We start from the raw sequence: 25,346 nt of genomic DNA, 5'->3' as shown, positions 1-25,346 counted from the left end.
ACAGACACAGTTGCTTAAAAAAATAGTTTTATTTCAGCAGGTAAACAGGATTTTGCATTGTTGATCAAGTTGGGGACCTTTGGCTCAGATGTCCAACGCTGAGTCACGTGACTGACGGAGGACAGACAGATGGAGGAATGCTAGCTCAGCGAGATGACGCTGTGCTCTCTGGGGGACAGGGTTTGGTTGAGGGGCGGCCATGACGACGAGTCGGACAGGAGGAGCTTCAGACGTTTGTATTGTTTCTTGGATTGACGCGTCCCACGCAGAGACCGAAGGCAGTTCAAAATACCCAAATCTATCAGTAACTAAAGAAAGAAAGAAACAGACAAATGCTTTTTAATGCAAAATTGTTTAAGTAGTGTGTGTGGCTTGTTAGTACTTGAACGTTTAACAGCAGCTTTACTATAATGAGCAATCTACAAACATTTAAATCTGCTCTGTAGCAATACCACCTCTGACCACATGGGGGCGTTTAGCTCTGCTGATGGTAAGACATTGTAATGCCTCTTTGTTCCACTAGAGGTGCACTTGTCTCACATCAAGGGCTGACACCTGAGCAGTGTTCCCTATGGCCTACACTCAAACACGCTGCATTAAAACACTTGAGTACTTAAAGTAGTAAGTACAAAACTTGGAATTTAGCCATGAAGTTGACCCCATGTGATCAGAAGTCGTATTGCTACATAGACTGGCTTTAAAAATGTTCTGAACACAGAAACAGCACATGGTTCTTCCATTTTGCTCCTACACATCAATTTCAAACCTTCATGCTTGTCCAAACGCTCCAGGCTATTTTGATGTAAATGCGAATCCTGCAGTTATTTCTAATGTTACATTGTGACCGTTACCGTGAGATAATTGGAACAAAATGATTAACATTATGTCCCTCTGGTCAGACAGACACCTGCAGTGAGGAGAGAAAAGCAGCACCTGCACAGAGTGAAACTTAATGATGCTATCGACACAACTGTTTTTCAATATATTGAAACGATTGTTGTATTTTTAATTATTTTAAGAAATAGGATCTGAAAGTAAAAGTGGGGGGAAATAGTAAAACCCAGGAGAATCTATGCAGCTTTAGTTACAGGTTCAGTCTGGCTCATCCATTTAATTTAATCATAATTACATTCATGAAGATTTATGCAACTTTATATTGGAGTGTTTTTATCACGGTGAGTCTTTGGCAATTATGTCAATATAATACAAGGATGTGTTGACTTGGTTATTTGTGGTGTTTTGTACAGAAATATAAAGGCTCCGTCTTTTAACAGGCACCCGTTGCTGCGTTTTCCTCAAAATCAATCTCACGCTGAACCTTTTGTGGAGCTAACCTCCACTTTCTAGGAAAAGTACTAATAGTTTGATTAATATTTTAAAATTCTGAGTTACGTTAGAACCCGAGAGCTTATCTCCAACTGGAATCTTGTAAAACAGTCTTTCATAATTTCCTTAAACATGTTAGATTGATAATTGTTCGCAGAGGGCATGAGAGTCATCACTCACCTCCACAACGAAGCAAACGAGGAGGTTGAGAGCAGCCAGAGCCACGAGCAGCATTTTGAAGTTCATGTCAGTGATGTTGAACAGCTGGAGTAATCGGCCGAAGAAAGGCCCGGAATCCAACACGAGCCAGATCATCACGGAGAAGTGGACGAGCAGCATGCAGAGGAAGATCCCTGGAGAGACGGAAGAGCAATCACACCTGAGGCATTTAGTGGGAGGACCATGAAGAATGGCCGGATTAAGAGTACGGGCCTGAAGGCATCACACTCCCAGTAATCCTTCCTGGGCGTCTGACGACTCACCGTTGTGGTAAAGAGGTTTCTTGTGAGGGTATCCCTTGGTGACCACCACTGCCATGATGATGTACTGGAAACCTGACAAGTCAAACACGCTGGTGTTCTCCATGTTGGGCAGGTTTTCTGCTCCGAACACGGTTGAGTTGAGTGGAACAAACCTAAAGAAAGAGTACAGTACACTATAAACTAAATTCAAATGCGATTGATACTTGATAAAGAACATTCTGATTGTTGCTTTTAACCGACCAGTCCTGCGAGGTGGTGATGAAGAACGCGCCCAGCTGTCCCAGTGCGATCATGCCGGTGTGGATGAAGAGGCTGCCAAAGACGGGCACGGCCAGCAGGCTGGCCGGGGGTCTGCAGGGGTGCAGGTCCTCGCTCGGGCCCCCCCTCCCCATCACGATGGCCAGCAGAGTCACCAGGATCAAGTCACAAAACAGGAACTGCAGGTCAGCCAGGGTCGTCTTCACCTGGACACGCACATCACCAGTTACGCATAATTACACTTTCACGGATAAAAATCAGATCAACCATTAATGTCTTTGCCATATTATTCTTTTTCCCCCAAGTATTTGATAGATTACATTTTTAAGAGGCTCTAGCGATGCAAATACATGAAAACTTGATAAAAAATTATATTATTAAACCACTACAAAACGTAGATTTGTGTTTTCTAAGTCTTAACAAAAAAGACAGATGTGAGCATAGCAGGAGGGAGTGACTGAACTTTTACAAGTCACACTGTCTCTCCACATCAGTTTAAAAATGCTCCCGTAGTCTGATCTGTGGATCTGATGAAGGCAGTGGGAATGTTTGCACCAGGGAAAGTATTCTACACATGTGATCCATGACATAAAAGCAGAGTATGAAAGCGATACGTTTTATTTTGAATCACCGGGGATGAAGAGGAGTGATCCTTCACTGCTACTCACTGTGTTCAATATGATCACGGAGCAGAACTGGATGAGGCTGTACAGCGCCATGTACCTAAAGAGACTGAAGGAAGTGACGAGAGAACATCGGCCCTCTCTGCACAGATGAAAATAAAGAAAAATATATTTAAATTCTCCAGCAAATGTTCTACTACAAACATGATAGCTGTGGTTGTTTTCCTCAGACTTCCTACCGCCTCACCGGATGAGCAGCGGCACGCAGCTGATGTTTTCCGTCTTGGAGGTGAAGGGGGAAGCGATTGAAGCTTCGGCCTCAGACAGAGAAACCCCAACGTCGGCGGCCCTGAGGGCCCCGCAGTCGTTGGCCCCGTCCCCACACATGCCCACGCGATAGCTGCGGAAATACAGGTAGGATTTTATTCATGAGCGAAGCTGCTCACCAAAACACAGTTGAGAAAATTATTACATAGAGGAACCATCGTCTCTATCTAATCATCAAATCGTTCCAATTCCACAGTTCGGCTCCAAAACCAGCAACTTTGGTGATTCTGTTCTGACAATCCGACACCGCGAGCCTCAAACTCCAGTTCACACATAAACAGAGGATGCGAATGTTTTAAACTTGAAGGAGTTTTCATAAACTCCCTTCTCAGTAGTGTTGTTTTTTTGTCAGCCCGTTTCAATTCTAGTTTTAGTCTAGTCTTTGGGTCAAGCTATCATTTTAGTTTTTATTAGTTTTAGTCACGTTCATCCTGTACTCTTTTTAGTCGTGTGAAGTTTCAGTCGACTAAAAGTCTGAGCATTTTAGTCAAAGATTGTATTTAGCCAAACCCATTTTACAATTCAAACAAGGTTATCTTATTATTATATTATTGTTACCTTATAGACTCAAGAATACATTCATTCCAGATACAGAAGACTCATTTGAGTTTACAACATATTTATTTTTCCACATTTTTTTCTTACACATTGGGTTTTCTTTTCCACGTCCATGTAGGAAAGTGTATCCAAAGATGGTTCTTCTTCTTCTTCTCCTAGCCCCAGAGAAGATCCCTGCGTCTCTCTATTTAACTTTGTTTTTAATTGACGTGAACCTAAAGCTCTGCGTTAACGGCATCAGCCTCTTAACTCTGCAGCTGCATCTTCTGGATCTGATTCCCCGCTGCAGCGACTGGGATTGAGGACTAACGTCACCCAGCAGAACTAAACCAGAGGAAACTACTGAAAACATGGACATTAAGGATCTTTGGTAGAACATTTTGTCTCATGTCGGTCAACGAAAATGAAGACACATTTTATCAGTTTTTATTTTGAAATCTACATTTTAGTCTCGTTTTTATTCTACTACGATATTGCATTATATATTTAATTATCGTTATCATCACAAGACATGCATTTTTGCTGGGACTCGTTTTCCTCAGGTGATAAAGGTTCGTTGACGACGATATTTAGTCATCATTTTTGTTGACAAAAGCAACTTTACTTCTCAGTGGCTGAAGACTGCACCTGCACATGGACGACATCATTCCTCTTCTGCAGACTTACTTCAGCTTCTGCAGCTCCTTCACCAGCTGGGTTTTCTGGTCGGGGGACATGCGTGCAAATATGGTGGCTTGCATCAAAACCTGCAACAACGGTATACTAAGTCATTACTGCATTACTGAGGTGATTGTCAGGACATTATCACTGGTATTTTACAGTTTACCTTTGGAAGATGTTCAGGAAAGTGGTCACAGAGGGCAGCAAAGGACTTGCCATTAATTGCTAGGTGATGGCCGAAGCCGCCCTGATACAGACCCTGAGAGGAGAAGAAAAACAACCATGAACAACTACTGGAATACAGAGTCCATGACTGTGCTGCTCTGCACACCACGGCGAGGGCTACAAATATCACTGACTACAACAAATCCGATTAGTAAAATCCTCTCGTCCTAATGTGTGGACATGAAATCATCCCATTAGATACTGATTATAAAATAACACAATTAAAGCTGAAGTCAGAAGGGCCTTTGTGAGAAAGCGGATGTGCTGAGTTAATCCCGGCAGCCTGCGTCACAGAGTTACAGTTTCAGCCCTCGTCCACCTCAGACGTAAACCAGGTGAGATGGACGGCTCGGTTTGGGTCGGCCCGGCTTGGAACGGCTGGCACTGGCCCGGCTTGTGTTTCCACTGCCACATTTGGAGGACAGATGACAGCAGCTGCGTTTGAGTTACGTAACTGAGATTTTACAGCCATGTGAGAATGTGTCTTCAGTCAGTGAAACCGAGAACAAAACCCCTCAAGAAATATACAGAGTTTACTGGCTCAGCTGTCTCGCCAACATCTACGTGGCATCCAAACAAACATTTTTCTGGTTTGGGTTTTTTTTTTGTGCTGCCAGCAGCTGTGGTCTTTCATTTTTCTGTACTCGTTCTGCACCTTTTTACATTTATTTTGCACTTCTCTCATGTCCCCTGTAACCCTTCATCCCTGTAATCTGACTTTCTGCCACCAGACTGACTACTCTCTCATCCCTCAGCACATCATCAAACTCCATTTCCACAGATCACAGGGAGCATTCAAAGCTGATGCTTTTACGAACCAATAGTTCTCCCTTGTGTTTTGTGTTTCATCATGTCACATGGAAATAATCCTCATGGATGGGTTATTTTGGTACCTTTTCCAGCTTTGGTCGGTGGAAGCGTAAACTGATGCGTACTAAATCAACCTGAGCTTTCTGCACCTCTCAGGGAACACGTGTGTTTCATTGCTCCACTGCTCGCGGGCCGGCTGTCTCACTGCAGAAACACCCACCTGACTGATTCCCCCGGCGGAGCTTTCAGCGCCGGCGGCCCCGCCGTCCTCCAGGCTGAACCGCAGGCTGGGCAGAGACTGAGCCGTGTGGGGGCTTGCAGTGACAAAAATCACCTTCTCGTCAGACTGGATCATTCCACAACTTTTCGCAACGTTTACTGCAGTTAAAATGTTGTCGCCTGTGTGAAAAACAACAAAACACTGACTACGTTTACATGCAGTCAAAATTCGGGTTATTGCTAATATTCCGGTTACTGAAACATTCTGAATATTCCGTTTACATGCGTGAACAAACAGGGTTATCCCTGTATACATGGAAATTAATCATTCGGGATATCCCGATCAAACCAGCGACGCACAGCGAACGTGATGACGCAATTCCCGTCATTTCCGCTTCTTCTTCCTGTATCCAAATTGAAAACAAATGCTGCTTCGCGCAACTTTTCGCTCACATTCTTGTAAATATTGCTATCCCGGTACTTTCTACCGTCTACAAATGCCAAAATGTTCATATCTTTCATTACATTTATGAAGTGATTAGTCTCCTCCTCACTCCAAAAGTGTGTCGTGGTCTTGCGTTTCACCGTGTTTATAAGAACTTCCTGGACAAATTCATGTTCCGTTTGATCGGGATATTCTGTTCGCGTTTACATGACCGAATATTCGGGTTTCAAAAGGAGTAACCCAGGGGTCATATTCGGGTTTTTAAAAACCAGAATATGAGCAAATTCGGGTTATTCAAAGGGGTTATTGGTGTTTACATGGCCGTGCAAATTCGGGTTATTGCTAATATTCGGGTTTTAAAAGGGTTATTGACTGCATGTAAACACAGTCAATGGAGGACAGTGTTGGTTAGCTAATGGTTTTGTAATGATTGTTAAACGTACAAAACAACTAAAGGGAGAATTCTCACCAGTCACCATGACGGTGCGAATGTGAGCCAGACTCAGGATGCTGATGACCTCCCCACTCTCAGGTTTAACAAGGTTCTTCATCATCAGCAAGCCCAGGAAGTGCATGTCTTTCTCAACTTCACTCCTGCAGACCAGCAAACAGCCCCGTTAACACAGCACTACTGTAACTGTGTACAAAAGGAAAAGTTTGTTGTTTTCTTGCCACAAAGAATCTAAAGATGCCGAGTCTGCTCTCACCGTTCAATGTTCCTGAAGTCTGAATTCACATCCACGGGTTTACAGGCGAGTGCAAGAACCCTGAGGCCTTCACTGGAGAAGCTGCGCAGTGTGCTGGAGAACTGAGACGGAACTGTGAACACAAACCCCCCCCGATTTTATACCAGGTTAATGTAAAAAAATAAATAAATAAATAAATAAAAAAATCAGCGTATTAAAAGGATACGCTGATTTCTATGTATGAAAAATACACTGAAACCTTTTCATTCAAACATCGCTGAAAACACTTGTGGTTGCATATAAAAGATGAGAAGGTTTAGTAAAACTGGATTTCAGAGGGTTATAGGCAGTACTCAAGTTGTAAAAAGAAAATCACGGGGGATGGTGGATTTTATCATATGGGGACAGATAATTTGTGCTGATTACAAATAATAGCACTGACCAAAACACCTGCAGAAATACTGCAGGAATGACATAGCAGCAGTTAAATGCAGCCTTCTGTAAGCTTTAAATATCCACTGGGCTTACATGAAATAAATCAAAACACAACAATAAAAAACTTTTTTCTGAACTTATCAATATGACTCTGTCCTTCACAATATAAGTAAAATGGATCACTGCAAAAACGCAAAATCTTAGAATATTTGTCTTATTTCTAGTTAAAATGTCTCATTTTAGTAAAAAAATCTCATTACACTTAAAACAAGACTCATCACTGGAAAAAACAATTGTCACCTGTTTCAAGAAGATTTTCACTTGAAATAAGAAGAAAAATCTGCCAGTGGAAGATTTTTTTGCTTGTAATAAGAAGATAAATCTTGTCCCACTGGCAGATTTTTCCTACTTATTTCAAGTGAAAATTTACTTGAAACAGGTGAAAATTGTCAAATAAGTTATTTTTCTGGTGATGACTAAATGTTGAAATAGCAGTAAAACCACATTCATTGATGAAACAACATAAGGGATGGAAAGGCAGGATGGCAGTTTTACTGGGGGGATGATTTTGACCGTTTTTATTTCAGGGGGTATGCCATCCCTCCTCAACTCGAGTACTGGTTATAGGGAAGGATGCTGGACCTGTTTCAGCTCGGCAGATGCTCGCCACCATCTCCGGGGAACCTTTGATGAAGGCCAGAGCGGAGCGCCCCCCGGAGGACACCGTCACCACGCTCATCCTCTGCAGGGCCGAGGAGAAGGGAAACCTCTGAACGATGGCCACTGCTTCGCTGGTGGACTGATGGGAAAATGAAAGATTGAAATATAGACATGAGTCCAGGCAGATAAAGCATTTTTAAATTTGATAAAAACTGAAATTTCACTGCTTGGCTTAAGCTTTTTCGTGCACACAACCGTCTTCATTTACAACTGATGTTAGTGAACTCCAGCGTCTTTCCACCAAAGAGAAGAGAATATAACATTCACTGAGGGATCATTAGTAAGTCTGATCTATTAAGTCCCAGTGATTGATTAAAGGAACACTCACCGATCCCGCTTGAGCCTGTTGGGTCGGAGATCTCATAACAGCCAAAACTTTGTGGCCTCCAAATTCTGCATCTAGCTCGTTCCCGTCTCCCTCTGGCTCCTGGAGAGTCTTAACAATTAGAAAGAAGACAAAAATACTGCTTATTTAATATTTTCTTCCCTTTTGAAGTAAGAACAAAAAGGAAGCTTTGAAAAATGGGACATATTTAACTCTAAAGCATAAATTTGGGTGTCTGGAATGGAAACATCTCCAAAAAAATGTATAAACATGTCAGTCACAAGCGGTTCAGATTTGCAGCATATTGTGACATCACAGAACGAGATCATAAAAAATATTTAGCTTCCTCATTAATATCTCCTCTGCTGCATCTGCTGCACCTCCAACGTGGGTAGGGGAAAGCAGCAACACTGATGAAGAGGTGCATCTCTGCAGATGAGTGGGATGAACTGGAGTTGACATGCTAACTCAACCTGAACGTCTGAGATATACTGAGCAAAATATGTCAGATGTTTCATGTTAAATTTGGGAATGGAAGGAATACATTCCCTTTAAAAGGCGAGCGTTCAATAATAATATGAGGTTATACATGTACAAATACTATTGGAATATAAAAAATTAAAACTTGGTTGGTATATCGTTACAAATTCTGATTTTAAAAGTCTACTTTTCATTCCTCACTATTAAAGACCAAAATGTGTCCATGGTATCGTGTTACTGTGATAATAGGCTTCTTTTTGTAAAAGACAAAAGCTCTTTGTAAGTCAGAAAGCATATCCAACTTCACTTTTCATGTTAAAGCCTCCTATCCTGACGCCCCGGTCTGACCTCACCCCTCATTGCAATACATAAATTACCAATTCTAACTCTAATAATCATTCCTGGCATTATCATGATATATTGTTTCATAGTGTATTATTATATTAAGTTATGAAATCTCATGGGATGTTAAACTATAGTATTATTATATTGTTGTATGTTATATATTATAGTATGGTGATATAATTTGGTTATATGTTATAATATTTTATAAAAATGATGTTATATTAGGATATTACTATATTATTATGCTATATTTATATTATATCGTGCTACACCACTCTATATGATAATTATTTATTTGTTTACTTATTTACTCTTGAATTAATACTCTCAATTTATGCATCTACTTTCGTCATCTTATTTACACGTACACACACACACACACACACACACACACACACACACACACACACACACACACACACACACACACACACACACACACACACACACACACACACACACACACACACACACACACACACACACACACACACACACACACACACACACACACACACACACACACACACACACACACACACACACACACAGATGTCGTCTTTTGTCGTTGTTTGCACTGTATGTTAATAAATAAATAAAAAATTAATGCCTCCTACCCATCCAGTAGACTCCACCATCTTGAGCTCTAACGGGTCTCCGAGCGGCTGCCCCTGTAACAGTGTGACCGTGTGACAGCACGCCAGGCCAGAGCGCATGTGTCCGGAGGGCAGGAGTCTGGGCTCCGGGACCAGCTCCGAGAACCCGCAGGGTCCCCCTTCCATCACCCCCCACACATCCAGACCGTCCTCTGTCAGAGTTCCTGTCTACGCAAACAAATAACCTCTTACTACACCAGGTTTTTACCATGTGAGTTGGCAGCAAATCTGCTCCGCATACACACTCGTGAACATTTCTCACCTTGTCAAAGCAGAACAGTGAAATCTTTCCACAGATGTTGATGCGTGGAGGACTGATGCAGAAGATACCTCGGCCCTTCAGCCGGCGCTGAGCGTAAATGGTTCCCGTGGTGATGGCGGCGGGCAGGGCGGGAGGCACTGCAATGGTCACAATATCCAAGCTTCTAATAATCAACTGCAGCCAGGTGACCTGGACAGACATCCAGCCACAGCACCCTGGTTACACCTTACACGTTGTGAACATGTTGAATACAGACAGAAAATATTATGCATTCACACTGTAGGACTTACGTTGCTTCTGAACAGAACCACGAAAATGTAAACGGTACCAATCAGAGCTGAAACGAAAAGGACAATATCAGAAAAATGCTAAAAGAACAAAATGTGAGTAACTTGCATGTAAAATGAAACTTTCGTGGGGTGAGGTGACTGTTCAAGCTTACCAGTAAAACCTAAAATAAGCAGGAACTTGACTGCGTCCTGGTAAAACCGGAAGTTTATCGGCTGAGGGTATAAAATAGAGCTGACCAGGTCACCTTTGGCTGTGAAAAAACCTAAAAGAAGAAGAACCGGGGTCATTTCTACAACAAACAAGAGGTGCTACAGCGGCCTCATGCAGTTTTCTTGCAGTTGCCACATCTGTGTATTTCAGGCCCAAAAAAAAAAAAAAAACTTAACTGAAACTATATCAAATCTATTTCCAACACATTAGTAAAAGCAGGAATGTACAGGACTGTCTCAGAAAATTTGAATATTGTGATTTTCTGTAATGCAAATACAAAAACAAAAATGTCATACATTCTGGATTCATTACAAATCAACTGAAATATTGCAAGCCTTTTATTATTTTAATATTGCTGATTATGGCTTACAGCTTAAGAAAACTCAAATATCCTATCTAAAAAAATTTGAATATTCTGGGAATCTTAATCTTAAACTGTAAACCATAATCAGCATTATTAAAATAATAAAAGGCTTGCAATATTTCAGTTGATTTGTAATGAATCCAGAATGTATGACATTTTTTTTTTTTTTTTTTTTTTTTTTTTTAAATTGCATTACAGAAAATAAAGAACTTTATCACAATATTCTAATTTTCTGAGACAGTCCTGTATATTGCCTCTTTTCTGTCCATGTGGGTCCTGCAGGTTTTGAATGTATCTACCTACCAGTGCTGGTTACCACGGCAACAGCCCCGCTGCCTCCTGGTCTCCCACCTTTGGCCTGGATGATCTGGGTGCCGCAGAAGACGGTGTGTCTGCGCTCGGTGTCCGAGCTGTACGTCCCATCTCCCGCTGGCAACGGGGTTTTCAGAACCGGGACACTTTCACCTGGACACAGGAAGGATAAACACAAGACTGCTCACAGGAACAAGGCAGATTTATAGATAAGACAAAAATGTTGTTTAACTTCTGAGTGATTTTCACAATCACAACCAAGCATTTATATTTATGATTTAAAAACTGAGGAAGTGAATAGTGAACTCACACATATGATCTTTTTTCAGGGGGCTTGAGCCCTCACACATCACAGTCATTTTCAAAACTAACATTCAGTTTAAATTCTGTTTTCATAGTTAAAGCAAAACATAGAGAAGCTGCTTTCAGTTTGTAAGTAGATATATCTGGAACAAATTCCTAAAGATTTACCACAGTGTTTTATTGTCTAACTTTGATTAATAACTGAACGTTAAGTTTTATGGTTTGGTCTTATTTACATTTTCCCCCTTTTTATTGTATATTATTCTAGTCCCTGTTTAAATGTCAGGATTCAATGTTTTTTTTGTTTTTTTTTAATGTTTTATTCTTTTTGAATTATGTTATGTAGTGAATAAATCTGCCTTGCCTTAAAGAGGCAGCACCAGTCTGCAGTCATGATTAACCTCCAGCCAGTTTGTGGTCAATTTGATGAGCAATTTGTGACTCAAAACCTGCGTTCACGTTACCAGCCACACTGGGCAACTCTGATCTGGTAAAAGTATGATTTTATGAAATTTCAGCTTATACATTTCAGAATAGTTCACAGGGTAAACTACAGCACTAGTCAAGAGATACCCAGACATGACAGACACCTGTGACAGATGTCCCCATTCTCATATGTTTTGGTCGTGCCTGAGGTTAAGGGAATACAGGGAGCCTTATTTTAGAATAATCTCAGTAGTACCGGGACAAATGACTGAACCATGGCCACAGATTGCCATTTTCAGTATTGGAACAACTCATGTTTATGCGATGAGATGCGATGACTATGAAAATGTCTATAAAATATGTTTATAAGGAAAAAAAAGTCAGATTTGAGGGTTCAAATCAACCATCTTGCAGACTTTGATTTGAACACAAAAACCTCCTGCAAACAGCAAACGTGCTCCAGATACCTTTCAGCATGACAATCTAAGACTATATAATTACATACCAACTTCAATCTGGAAACTGGAATTGACCATCTTATTTCTGTGTCCACAAAGCCCTGATTTCAAATATTTGATATAATTTTCTACTCAAAATTACTCAGAGTTCTGAAATAATGTCATGAGTTCATTGATAAGGGCACCTCATTGATGGAAAGAATGGAATCTTGTAGTTGACAACAAAAGAACGATCAATTCTTCTGGTTAGCCCCTGCATGTCCAATGATTACCTGTGAGCATGCTCTCGTTGACAAGACACTCCCCGGCCAGCAGGGCAGCGTCGCAGGGCAGCAGCAGACCTTCCTGAGGGATGAGGAGACAGTCGCCAGGAACCAGCTCCTCTGAACTCACACATTCCTCCACTGAGAAAACAAAGGTCGCAATTTGATGCTTAATGACCCCAAGATCACAGTCCAGCTTTATTGACCAATAAAGCAAAAGCAAACAGATTACTTCCTTAATTCAGTTTTTTTTTTTTTTTAAAGACAGAACAGACAAAAATAGCACTTTGTTTACAACTATTAGTGACATGCTTTGGTCTGAATAAGGCACCACACAAGCTGTACGACAGTTCCTCTTCAAGGGGAGAATCATACAGCTTTTACAGATTAATAATTATTTGTGGTATTATTTCCCGTTAATGTCCAGTATTCCTCTTATATTAGTGCTAAACTGTTTAAAACTGATACATTTTTTTTGAATTTATGTTCTTCCTCATCAGATATTTATAAAAGCTGATTTCATTCAAGTTTGCAAACTTTTTTTTTTGAATAATGGTCTACCCTCGATAACTAATATAAATGTATATATTTAAGCTGTTTATGACTGGATGTTTATTCAGTGTCACTTTGTAAATAAAACCCAACATGAACTCTTAAAACTGTGTTTTCTGATTATAAATACTTGCTTCCTTCCATTTTCTTGTATTATTATTACTGTTTTGACAGAGGAGCTTTACTAAGCAATATCATTAAAGCCTGTTATTATTACTATCATCCTTAATTATCATGATTATTATTTCTTTCACTCAAACACATTCCGATGAAACTCATTATCGCAGGACTCGTGTCAAAATGACGTCAGATAAGAACCCATTAAAACTTCAATATCAAAGAAATTCACACTGGAAAACATTTTAAAAATCTCACCTCCTGAGTTTCTGCGTATTGTGACATTTGTAATCAACCTGGCCATGTTGCGAAGAGTGATGCTTTGCTGTGAGGTCAAAGAAAATATACATTATATCATATCCAACGCTAAATGCACAATTAAATAATCAAGTAATGTACGTTTCTGAAGGCCCACCTTTCGAGTTTCATACAGTGAGATACTTATGGAGCCAACGGAGATTATAAATATACACATGGCATAAAAATAATATGCATCTATCATCCACAGGGTGATGCTGAACACTTGAAATACATAAAATGGGTTGAGGACCTGAAGAAGCAGAAAAGGGAAAGGGAAGATTACATCTGAATTGTCAATAAACTATGATTCCAGCTCTTCAAACATCCATTGCATGAGATTTTTCCAACTCACTTCCTCAAACAGCAGCCTCACGTAAGACTTCACAGGCACGTCAATGAGGTTGGCCCCAAACAATTGTCGCCTGAAGATTAAATGCGATCAGCAAACCGATTATGATTCAAAACTTCTCCATGCATTCAAGCATCCTCTCCTACCTCAGGCTCTGCTCCAGAGGGCTCAGCCCCTTTTGGAAGCCATACAAGTCTCTGCAGGTCCAGTCCTCACTGAGGACACTGAAGACAGAGACAAGAGAGTTTCAAACACCAGAAATAAGTGTGATAATATCACTTAAAAGGATGATTTTTTTTAGATATTTTCTTCTTTCTATGTTAGTCAACTCATAACATATGGGAACAAAGTAAATAAATACACAGTACAATTTTGAGAGAAGTCATCAGGGAACTCTTATTAATTACAACCGGCTACAGTACCTAACACGACAGAACGCCCCTCTCCTGTCCAGCCAAATGTAGCGCAGCCCTTCGAACAGGTAGAACCGCAGTTTGGTTTTCTGTAACACAGTAAAAACCACTCTAAGGCCAGGTACATCACTCAGCACATCATTTTTTTTTAAACATACCGTATTTTCTGGACTATAAGCCGCTACTTTTTTCATAGGTTTTCAACCATGCAGCTTATACAAAGGTGCAGCTATTCTGTGGATTTTTCTTCCAGCGCTCAGGGCGCTCTAACCGGAATTAGAATCAAAACTAAGACAAAATAAATGCAAAGAAGAATACACTACTTCTTCTTTAGCAGATAGAAGTAGAAGCAGATTTCAAACAGATAAATAGATAAATAAATACCGGTTATTTTCTCTTGGTTCTGTCCCGTTTTAATCAGCAAAGTTGCTGCCGTGTTAAAAGACACTGTTAGGAAAGATCTATTTAGGTACAAACATGTACATCATTTACAGTTCTAAATCCTTCTGTACATGTAGTAAATATCTAATCTAACAACATAAATATCTGCGGCTTGCATATCTTTTTTTTTTTAAATAGAGTGGATGCGGCTTATATACAGGTGCGGCTTGTATATCTTTTTTTTATTGTTTTTTTAAAAATATAGTGGATGCGGCTTATATACAGGTGCGGCTTATAGTCCAGAAAATACAGTATATTTATTGATTTTTGTAATATAGTAACATTCAACAACACTTATAACATCAAAACAAATGGCAGTATGTAAAATAAATACATTTGTACACATTTGTACCAAATATTAATAATGAATTAATTCAGAAGTGGGGAAAAAAATAAAAATATTAAATAGAGTACTGTCTGATGTGGATGTACCATGGAGATATTAAAGATACATTTATGTAGCCAGACAAATTGTTCTACATTAATAATAATAATAATAATAATAATAAGGGAAGAAATAAAAAAAAAATAAAAATAAAAAAATAATTAAATAGCAACAACAAAAATTTCAAATGTCTGTAACTTCATGCCTTCCTGAGAACCAATGAGGTGTTACTCCATTGTCCTATTTTTCCACTGTCCCCTCTATGTCACCAACCCTCAAAAGGTCCAAAAACATTTTCCAAATTTCATAAAATTCAGAAGCTTTCTTTCTGATAATATAGGTCAATTTCTCAAGAGCAGCACATAATTTTACCAAAACAAAAAAAACACACACTTCATATTCTTTACCTCTTCCTGGTACAGCTGAACTGTATCTCTCCAGTCATTGTCCTCCAGTTGTCCCAGCAAGTCCAAACTGCAGGGAGACGGCTGGGTAAGCAGAGTCTAGGTGTGGTTTCTCATCTGTCTTTTAAACAGGTCTCAGTAAATACACACATGATAGCGCTGGATAGAAACATGACCCTCACCTGCCCGCCTCCACCTCCTCTGTAAGAACCTGCACCACATGCTGCTGGCCGAAACTGTCCTGAACACATATATAAATACATTCATTATAACAAGAATCAGACCGCTTGACTGACCAACCCAGGAAATAGAAAAGACATAGTGTTTGTGAACAAAGAGGCATCAAGTTTCATGCAGAGAATTTAATTAAAAAAAGACAATGAAAAAGTGTAGAGCAAAGAATTAACATTACAGTATATGCAGGCTCTAGATTAACTGTCATTGTTCATCCTTTTTCATTTATTTTTTATTGCACCATGGTCAACTAAAGTGTTAGTCTAACAGCAACATTTTACCATCAACCAGTATATGTGTTAATGAGCCTAAATAATATCCAAGTCTCTTATTCCATGAGGAAGTGGAAAGCACAGTGACAGGTGTTCAGTTTCAGAGCTAATACCAGGTGCCAGTCAGGTTTTAGTTGTGCACGTGGGTTTATTTTCTCACTCTTATTAGCAGAATATCTGCCAAAGCCAGAGGACAGGAGCAGCAGCGGGCAAGGACAGCGATGCGTGGGCGCCAGTGAAACACAATCAGGAGAAGACCCAAGGACAGCAGGGCGGCCAAACGACACAACCACACCCTCCAGCGAACCCACTTGTACCCCTGAACGTCCTGGTGGAGCAAACACAGTCCATTCAGATTCAAACAACTAACTTCCACATGCAGAGATTTATTCACACAAAATGTTTATCAGAACGTACAAGCATCTAGTGCACTATTTTTCTGCTCCAACTTTAAGTACAGGTCTTTACATTTTTGGTAAAACAAAACCTCAAATTAACTACAACACATTTCACATTTTACTGTCATTATTTACTGATTTAAAAGTAAGCCAAAATGCAGAAGCAGTAAAGAAAACCAAGTACTGGCTTCCTGTTTCCACTGGAACTAATCATGTGAATTAGAGCCAGGTGCTGCTAATCAAACCCACTAACGTCTGAATCATTCAGCTGTATGTCAACAAAATGCCAAGAATGAACGACGTCAGTAATGATGTAAGTGAAGCAATTGTTGCTGCCCGCCAATCCCAGAAGGGTCATAAGACCAGTTGCAAATAATTTGGAGTTCATCTTTTCATGCTAAAAAATGTGTTTGTAAAATATAACACATTTTCCCAGGATTTTACGTCACAGTATGGTGGCAGAGGGTTCATGACGTAGGCTTGTTTGCAGCCACATAACTTGAATCTTATAGTTGGTGACTATGGAAGTTACAACCTCATCTGTAAACTATTCTAAAGTCACATTTGAGACCATCTGTCCAATACGACGGAGTATTAGGGCCAAACTAATACAAAAAAAAAAAAAATTGAAATTACGTGAATAAAGTCATAAAATTACGAGAATAAAGTCGTAAAATTACGAGAATAAAGTCATAGCCTAATGTTACGAGAATAAAGTCGTAATACTACGAGAATAAAGTCGTAATATTACGACTTTATTCTCGCAACAATATGACTTTATTCTTGTAATTTTACGACTTTATTCTCGTAATATTACGACTTTATTCTCATAATATTACGACTTTATTCTCTCAACATTAGGTTTTGACTTTATTCTCGTAATTTTACGACTTTATTCTTGTAATATTACGACTTTATTCTCTCAACATTAGGTTTTGACTTTATTCTCGTAATTTTACAACTTTATTCTTGTAATTTCCAAAAACAATTTTGTCTTAGTTTGGCCCTAATACTCCGTCGTAGTCCAATAACTAAAGCTTAGTGGTAAAAATAAAAAAAGGTAGTTATCAAAAAAATTTTAATTATTTGACAGAGTTCTTTTTTTTGTGCCTGTTTCACCTTCTATTATAAAGCACAGAAGCTGGTCCACATCAACATCTGATCAGTGTCAAACAAGCAAATCACACAAACGCTTCAGATTCCACCATTACTTTTATCATTTTGACTCGTTTCTTTTTGTTGATACAGTAAAAAATAGTTGCCACATTAGCAGTCACTATCAATGAAGGTTAAACAGTAAGCAGGATCTTACCATGTGAGAGTCAGGACTGAGCAGGGGGTCTCGAGGACTGGGTGAGGGGAGCCCGCTCTGCAGCCCCACCACACTACCTGAAGAAAGAGATACATAATGGTAACACACCCTTTGTTCTCATATTTCAAAGTGAGCATCACGACGCACACCTTCAAAATCAATATTAGCAAAACACACAGCTGTGATCCGCATCCTTCATTTCGATTACTAATTTCCACATCCTTGATTCCTCCCGTGCAATCTGCCATCTACTAATAATGACGCAGAAAGAGATAAGGATGCATGAGGAGATGAAAGTCCAGGTGGGAGGAATTTAACTGAGATATTCTTCACTGAAGCCAAGGGCAGGGGTGCTTGGTTCACAAGTGTCAGGATTTCATCTTCTTGTGGATGATGTGGTCCTGTTGGCATCACCAAGCAAGGATTTTCAGCTGTAACTGGATTGGTTTGTAGCACAGCTTTGAGAGGTTTCACTACATTTTCTGAGACTCATTTAACTTAAAAAAACAGTTAATCGCTTAGTGAGTTATTTATATCATTAATCCAAGACAAATGAATCAGATGAAAGGACTGGGGTTGGTATTTGGCAGCTGTTTGACTGGAACTACCAATAAGAAGTCCAAAGATATCTCAATGCAAGTGAAAGATGCCATGATTAAGATGTAAAACCAACTTATAATCAATAGGAGAGAAAATAAACCTTAGTTGTGGCCAAATTAACAGTTTGTTACATTCTTAAAAATAAAGTATTTTCATTAATTTAGCTTCCATTGACAAAGAAAAGCCCTTCACAACTTTGATAACAGAATATTCTGGAGATGGTAGGAGTATTATTGTCATGTGTCAAACATGGTTGAGGCAGTGTTATGGTGTTATTGCTGCCAACAAGAGCAGGATGCATCAATTTGCAACTAATTTAAACTCCATGCTCAACTGGAAAAAATACACAGACAATATAAAACATATCAACATTGAAAAGTGTTGTGGTTTTTAAAAGATATTTGATCACTCTTGGCTTGATACCAGAATCATATTCACCACCGTTCAGTAACAACCCTTCTATAAACAACATCACCAAACCAGAATGTATGCACATCCTTGTTTGATATATTTCACATGCTGGGTTCTCTGAATCTCTTATGATTAGATGAAGACACACCCAAATGCCAGGAGCAGAGGCTTCTAGTGAGTTAAAACTGATCTCCATCTAGGCCTGACATGCCTACCTAAAACCGCACTACTGCTACTGTTAATGTCAAACAAATGTAGGTTTTAACTTGATGTAACTGTAAATGTTATTGAATGTGATCATCCATAGGATTCATTTTGGTTAATGTGGTCACAATTATATTATGGGGAGGTTTTTTTCTCCCCTACATATACATGCAATACATTTCAACAAATACATTCCTAAAAAAGAAGCCAGAATGCAAATAGAGGTGCATTCAACAAACTATGCTAAACAAAGGAATACTGAATAGTCACCATAAACCACACATGGGCAAAATACACCTGGGGCTGAACCATCTAAGTCAATACTATTTTTTAGATGAAGGAAAATCGTGTCCAACTTTTTTTAAAGTATTTTAATGTGTCAGAGCACAGTGCTGTTTATGTTCAGACTGGACTAATAACATTCTCTGCAGTTGCAGGTCAGTAATGCAGTGGATTTGATGTTATTATGCATACATTACCTAATTTTGCTTATTCCTATTCAGAGTTATGCTTGCTTCGGGCCAAAGGCACCAGTCAATCACAGTGCCACATTAAGACAAATATTCACTCCTACTACGGGTAATTTAAAAATCCCCTGTTAACCTAACACCAGATTCCTCTGGGGGGGCAGAAAATCCATGCAAGCACAGGGAAAACATGCAAATTGCAATGAAACCATGCAGCCAGGAATCAAACAGAAACCAGAGAGCAGCGAGGCAACCAAAACCACTAAACCACAATGCTCTCACACCTGGAGCTTATGTTTTCCAGACCAACATGAACACCTAAAAGTTTTATAAAACACTCCCAAATCTGCATATAAGATGTAACGGTTAACTAAAGTTGATCAAATTGAACAAGCCCTCACCTGAGTTTTTTTTTTTTTTTTTTAAGGAAATAAAAAAAGATATTAGGGTCAGCAGGTAAACTTTTAATTAAATCACCCAGGTACAGTTTGTGGCCCTTTATCTGCTTTAATTAATAATTAATAATAATTATAATTAAGTATTATCAATTAATAATAATACTTTAAGAATTATGGCCCCTATGACCAAAAAATAAAATAAAAACATTTCCCAACATTCATAAACTAATGAAGTATGTAAAGACTTGAAGCTCAAAGACAAACATTAACTTAATAAAAACTTTTAAAAGACTATAGAGGACAGTAAATGTCCCATAAAGCCCTAGGTGTTTTCTTTATTCGCTACTCTGCCTGTAAAGTCGGGGTTTTGACAATATTTACGAGAGGACTAAAGAAAGTTTAAAGTTCAGTTGAGTCGAGTTTAGATCGGGATGCTCACTTCCGGTTTTAATTATGAGGAAAACACCGAAACAAAACATGATCTTACCGTCAACTCGAACCCTATGCGGTAAATATTCCCCTTAAATGTTAAGTTTATAATGTATCTGGGCGCTCCTTTGGTGAACCCAGCTCAGTCGCGCTGCAGTCGCTCTCAGCCGCGCTGCAGACTCTGAAGCCTGAATTATGGTTCTGCAAAAAACGACGCAGAACCTACGCCGTAGGGCACGGCGTAAGGTACGCGGCGACACGCACAGTACGCCGTAGGCTCTGCGTTGGTGTAACGCGGAACCATAAATCAGCCTTGATCCTCGCATAGTTTAACTCGTCCAACAGGCTCAGGAAACTGGTCCTGGCTACATAATAATCCACAAAAATGCCATTCAGTTCACTAAGAAATGCAAAAAGACCTGAAATTGGGTTATAATTACAATTAAACGATGAAAAGAATACAGGACTAAAGCAATAAAATGGATATATATTGATGTTTTTGCACAAATACATCAAGAGAGGCATATTTCTCATCAACTATACGTTATCTCCTTTCATACCAACATAGATGCTCTCTTATCAAAACCACCAAAATAAACATTTAAACAAAGACTATATTTTTTCTCATAATAAAGAAGCTATGTTAAGTGTAAGTCACAATTCAGGCTGCTTATACTATACCTTAGGAGGTATTCATGTGCTGTGCTGGAAATCATCCTGTTGCTGTGTACAGACACTGCACAAACTACAGTAGCAATACTTTTAGGGTAATTATGTGGAAGTTTTTCAAGGCTGAGTTGTTGTTTTTTTTCACATGCTGGCTGTAATCCAACTAGGTGAGTCCCAGCTAAAAGTATCAGGTTTGCAATCAAAACCCTGTGGCAAAGAGTCTTTAAGTCATTCACCAGGGTTTTCAGTAATTCATACTGTTTAAAATGACATGTTCAAAGACAATCTCCAACAATAGCTTTGGCTACGATAATGTCAAAGGGTTTTTTTTTTTACATTTCAAATATTTTCAATGAACCATTTCACATACCTCACCCAAACTGACAGATTCAACAGCCTCAGGAATTCAAGGCCACTGAAAGCAATCATATGCCTCCTGTAATTCATCTTGTCCCAGAGATAAATCAATAGTGCTATTATAAGCCACTCCTACACTTATAGCTTCTAAAAGAGAGAAAAAAAAAAAGACAGCTTTACAACGCCTATGTCACATTGTTCAGTAAATTTTTGACAGCAACCTAAAAATTCCAGACTTTCAGTTTCACCCTGAATACACAGAGCCACATTTTCTGCAGTGTCAAAACAGGGAAATAGGGAACTTGCATAAATGACGAGGCAGACACAAGACAGTCATCTGAGCTGATGAAGCAAAAAGCAACCCTCAACCTCAAATAACACAACACTGGTCTTCACTGGCAGGATATACAACCCTGTATAGCAGACACATTTGAGCATAATCTGACCAACTCTTGTTCTCATGTATGGAACTGGCAGCTGTCCAGTGGCTAGACATTACCAGACTTAAACCAAACCTAACTTAAGTTATGGTGTGTGTTGTGCTGTGATCCCAATGTCAAAAAACAACTTTTACATGGGTTATGTTATTGCCGTTGAGGTTAGGCAGCCAAACTCACCCTGAGTTGGTGCCGTCAGTCAAGGCCTATCCATCCATCCACCCATCCATCCATCAACTGTATTTTACAATTGATAAACAATTAAGCGTATTTATTTCTGTGTGATTTTATAGATATTGTTGTGGACTGATTATTTTTTAGCCTTAATCCTTGAACTTTTATCTTTTTATAAATTTTATATATTCTATATTGTATGTCAGGGCGCATTGGTCTCCCAGTTTTTATTTTTTGGTCTCCCAGTTTTTATTTATTTGTTTATTATGCTTATTTTTCAATCAAAATGTCAAAGCACCTTGTATTTCATGTACCTGAATGAAAGGTGCTATATAAATAAAATTTGATTGATTGATTGATTGATTAGGAAAGTAACATTCAAATCGAGCCGGAAGTCTTCAAATCTTTCCCAAACACTGATGATCAGTATCAGCTGATATGCATGAAGTCCAGTTAATGGAAGATGGCCGGAAAAAGTAAGATAGATGCCCTACATCTGCAGATCAGCAGAAGTAGAGGGGGTATGGGGCTTGGTGGTTGGAACTGTTTGCTTGGAGAGAGCTGGATTGGGTTCCAGCCCATCCCATCCCCATGACCCTAAATTGGACCAAAAAATTAAATCTGACATATCAGTACATTTATTTTACTGAATTCCTATGTGAAATGTTTGGATTACAAGTCTTCTTTGCTGTTGTGTCACGTATTCATTTATCTAGTTTTAAGAAAGCAACTGGCCTTAAGTTTAGGTCCCGTAAAACCTTATGTACTAGATTTGCACACATCGACCGTGGACAGGGACCATAGATTTCTTGTTTCAACCACTGGATTATGTTTTATATGAACAATCCCAAATCTATCCAAAACGTTTATGACTTTTGTTTCCTCTTATAAATTGACCAGAACTACTAAAAATTAGTTTTTAATCACAGCATCATTAGATTTTTTTATGGGTGCCCAAAACTGTTATATATGAAGGTTGTATTAAATATAAAAACATTAATTTATCCGTATTAGCCATACAGAAGCAGTTCATTATGTATTGCTAGTTTTGGCTTAAATTTTGAGTATCTTGAATATTATACAAATTATTTTTGCCGAATGGTAGAGATAATTATGTTTTTTGTTGTTGTTTTGTTTGTGTTTTTATTTCGTTAGTTATGGTGATTTAAATTACCAGAGAAATGATCACCAAGTAAGTAAACTTATAATGAAGATTTGAACTAACTCCCCTTTTTTCAGCCTAATTATTGCCATTTCAGATTCAGATGACTTTATTAATCCCTTTGGGAGGTTCTCCATCTCACACACACAGCACTGTCATTTACAAATCAAACACTCCAAAAGCCAAACACCCATATACATTTAAAAATATAAAAAATTAAAAAATAAAAAGTAAAAACAAAAATAAAAATAAAACGCGCACTGCCTTATATAAAAATAATTATATGGATAGAAAAAGTGTCGTGTAATATTGCACACAAGTTTTAGACTTTGCAAGGATGTTTTTACGTGTCTTTTTATTGAGAAACAGGAGATAGATTGAGCAGGCAGATGATTGTATCTGCTGTAAACATAGATAAAAGCACAACTGCTGCAGCTACAGTCACAGTGGGACAAGAAAAACGACAAAAAAGCATTCATAAACACTTACTACGCCTGTCCATTTCCCCGTCACGACAGCAGGCTCCCCATATCTCTTCTCAATGGCAGGTTGTCTTCTAAAAAGGCGTAAAATCGTCTTTAAAAACATGAAGCAGCAGCTGCTTTCTCGTGCTACGGCAAGTCTAACCGACCAAAACTTGTCACGTGACCGTTGAACCGCAACAGTCGTGACGTCAGAGTCAGCATTTTATAAAACATATTACTTATTACTCTATATCACCTAACTTTTGTCATCGTGGGATTTTAAGGTCGACTACACTACTTAAGCATTTATTAATCAAAAGTTCAATTATGTTCATACATAAGGAATTAAATATGGTCAACATGATTTTATTGAGCAGCGGTCAATGGCGTTACCATGGAAACCTTTTGTGAAAGTGCGTCTTAAATTTTATTTTATTATTATTTATTTTAAAATTTTATTTTATTTTATTTATATTAAAATGTTATTTTATTTTATTTTTATTTTTTACTCAGAGGTACCAGCAATGACAGGCAGGAAGCCTATAAGCCAGTTTTCTTATCATTGTGTGGCAGGATGAGGCTCGACTCCAGAGGTTGGAAGCTTTTTTTATTTTTTTTTATCATATATATATATATATATATATAGGGGGGGCATCTATTTGGCTTTTATTTGTATAGCACAATTCAACACAAGGTAATTCAAAGTGCTTTACATCAACATTAAAAGCAGCAAGGCACAATTAAACAGTAGCCTAAATAACAAATAAAATAAAATGATAAGAAAAGAGGTAATATAATAAAAAGCACAAGTTGTTACAAAGTAAGGGCAGTAAAGTACAGCAGGTAAGTATTTAATTTAGGAGTACGTTTGAGTAAACAGTAATGTTTTTAACCCTGATTTAAAGGAGCTGACAGTGTGAGCAGACCTCAGGTCTACAGGAAGTTTGTTCCACCGGTGAGGAGCAGAATAACTGAACGCTGCCTCATCTTGCTTGGTTCTGGTTCTTGGGAACCACAACAAACCAGATCCAGATGAACCTCAGGGGTCTGGGAGCTTCATAGGGAACTAACAGATCAACCATGTATTTTGGTCCAAGACCATTCAGTGCTTTGTAGACCAGCAGTAAGATTTTAAAATCTATCCTTTGACTCATTGGAAGCCAGTGTAGTGATTTCATGACCGGTGTAATGTGGTCCAGTTTCCTGGTGTTTGTAAGGACTCTGGCGGCAGCGTTCTGGATCAGCTGCAGCTGCCTGATAGATTTCTTCTTAAGGCCTGTAAAGATGCCATTGCAATAATCCAACCTACTGGATATGAATGCATGAATACGTTTTTCCATGTCTTGTGCAGAAAGAATCCCCTTAATTCTAGCAATGTTTTTCAGGTGGTAATAGGCAGATTTAGTGATAAACTTTTTTACACCAAGATTTCTGGCTTGATGCAAGACAGAAAACAAACAGAAAGAGGCAGAGACACAAACAGCAACCATTCCAGTTCTCTAAAACTAAATCAAGACTAGGCTACTGCGATTATCCATCCCCCAAAACTGTGGGGTGAGTATGTACGGTAGGTGAGTGAGCAGGTGTGTATGTCTGTGTAAATGTGTGTGTGCAAAGTGAAAACAAGGCTTTACTGCAACTACAGTGGAGGAGGGAGGGCAGAACCACGCCACCCAGAGGTCAACAAGGAAGAAACCTAAACCCATGCCACCAGCACCCATAATTGTATTTTTTTTAAAACAAGTTTTCCTGAATTAAAATTGTAATTTTATTTTGTTTTTCAATATTGCATCAAATCAAACTTTATTTATATAGCAATTTTCATACACAGTAGCCCAAAGTGCTTTACATATTAACATTGTAATGACTCGGAACTAGACAAACCCAAATGCAGAGACAGAGAATAGTCAGAAAGGCTTTATTCAAGT

General features: G+C 38.8%; 1 protein-coding gene across 2 annotated transcripts; it reads right to left on the bottom strand.

Annotated features, from left to right (window-relative positions):
- Positions 1–31: 31 nt before the first annotated feature.
- atp13a2 (ATPase cation transporting 13A2) lies at positions 32–23,579 on the bottom strand. 2 transcript variants are annotated; one of them, XM_061736638.1, is made up of 29 exons: positions 23,444–23,579; positions 17,647–17,723; positions 16,097–16,264; positions 15,613–15,671; positions 15,434–15,500; positions 14,210–14,289; positions 13,934–14,011; positions 13,791–13,860; positions 13,554–13,688; positions 13,397–13,463; positions 12,479–12,610; positions 11,011–11,172; positions 10,285–10,395; positions 10,133–10,179; positions 9,843–10,031; positions 9,542–9,748; positions 8,103–8,210; positions 7,697–7,853; positions 6,641–6,752; positions 6,403–6,527; positions 5,490–5,668; positions 4,401–4,493; positions 4,241–4,320; positions 2,937–3,089; positions 2,735–2,831; positions 2,049–2,272; positions 1,809–1,960; positions 1,507–1,679; positions 32–308 (listed from the first exon to the last, which is right to left on the bottom strand). In XM_061736638.1, the coding sequence occupies exons 1-29, from the start codon at positions 23,454–23,456 to the stop codon at positions 141–143; spliced, it is 3,483 nt and encodes a 1,160-aa protein (XP_061592622.1). In that variant the 5' UTR covers positions 23,457–23,579; the 3' UTR covers positions 32–140. The 2 variants fall into 2 exon arrangements, with proteins under 2 accessions (XP_061592622.1, XP_061592623.1); XM_061736639.1 differs by lacking the exon at positions 23,444–23,579 and adding an exon at positions 20,214–20,319.
- Positions 23,580–25,346: the final 1,767 nt, after the last annotated feature.

This window comes from Cololabis saira, chromosome 12 (genome assembly GCF_033807715.1).
Source record: "Cololabis saira isolate AMF1-May2022 chromosome 12, fColSai1.1, whole genome shotgun sequence".
NCBI classification, from domain to species: domain Eukaryota; kingdom Metazoa; phylum Chordata; class Actinopteri; order Beloniformes; family Belonidae; genus Cololabis; species Cololabis saira.
The sequence above is the reverse complement of the archived record's forward strand: the minus strand, read 5'-3'. Positions and strand labels throughout refer to the sequence as shown.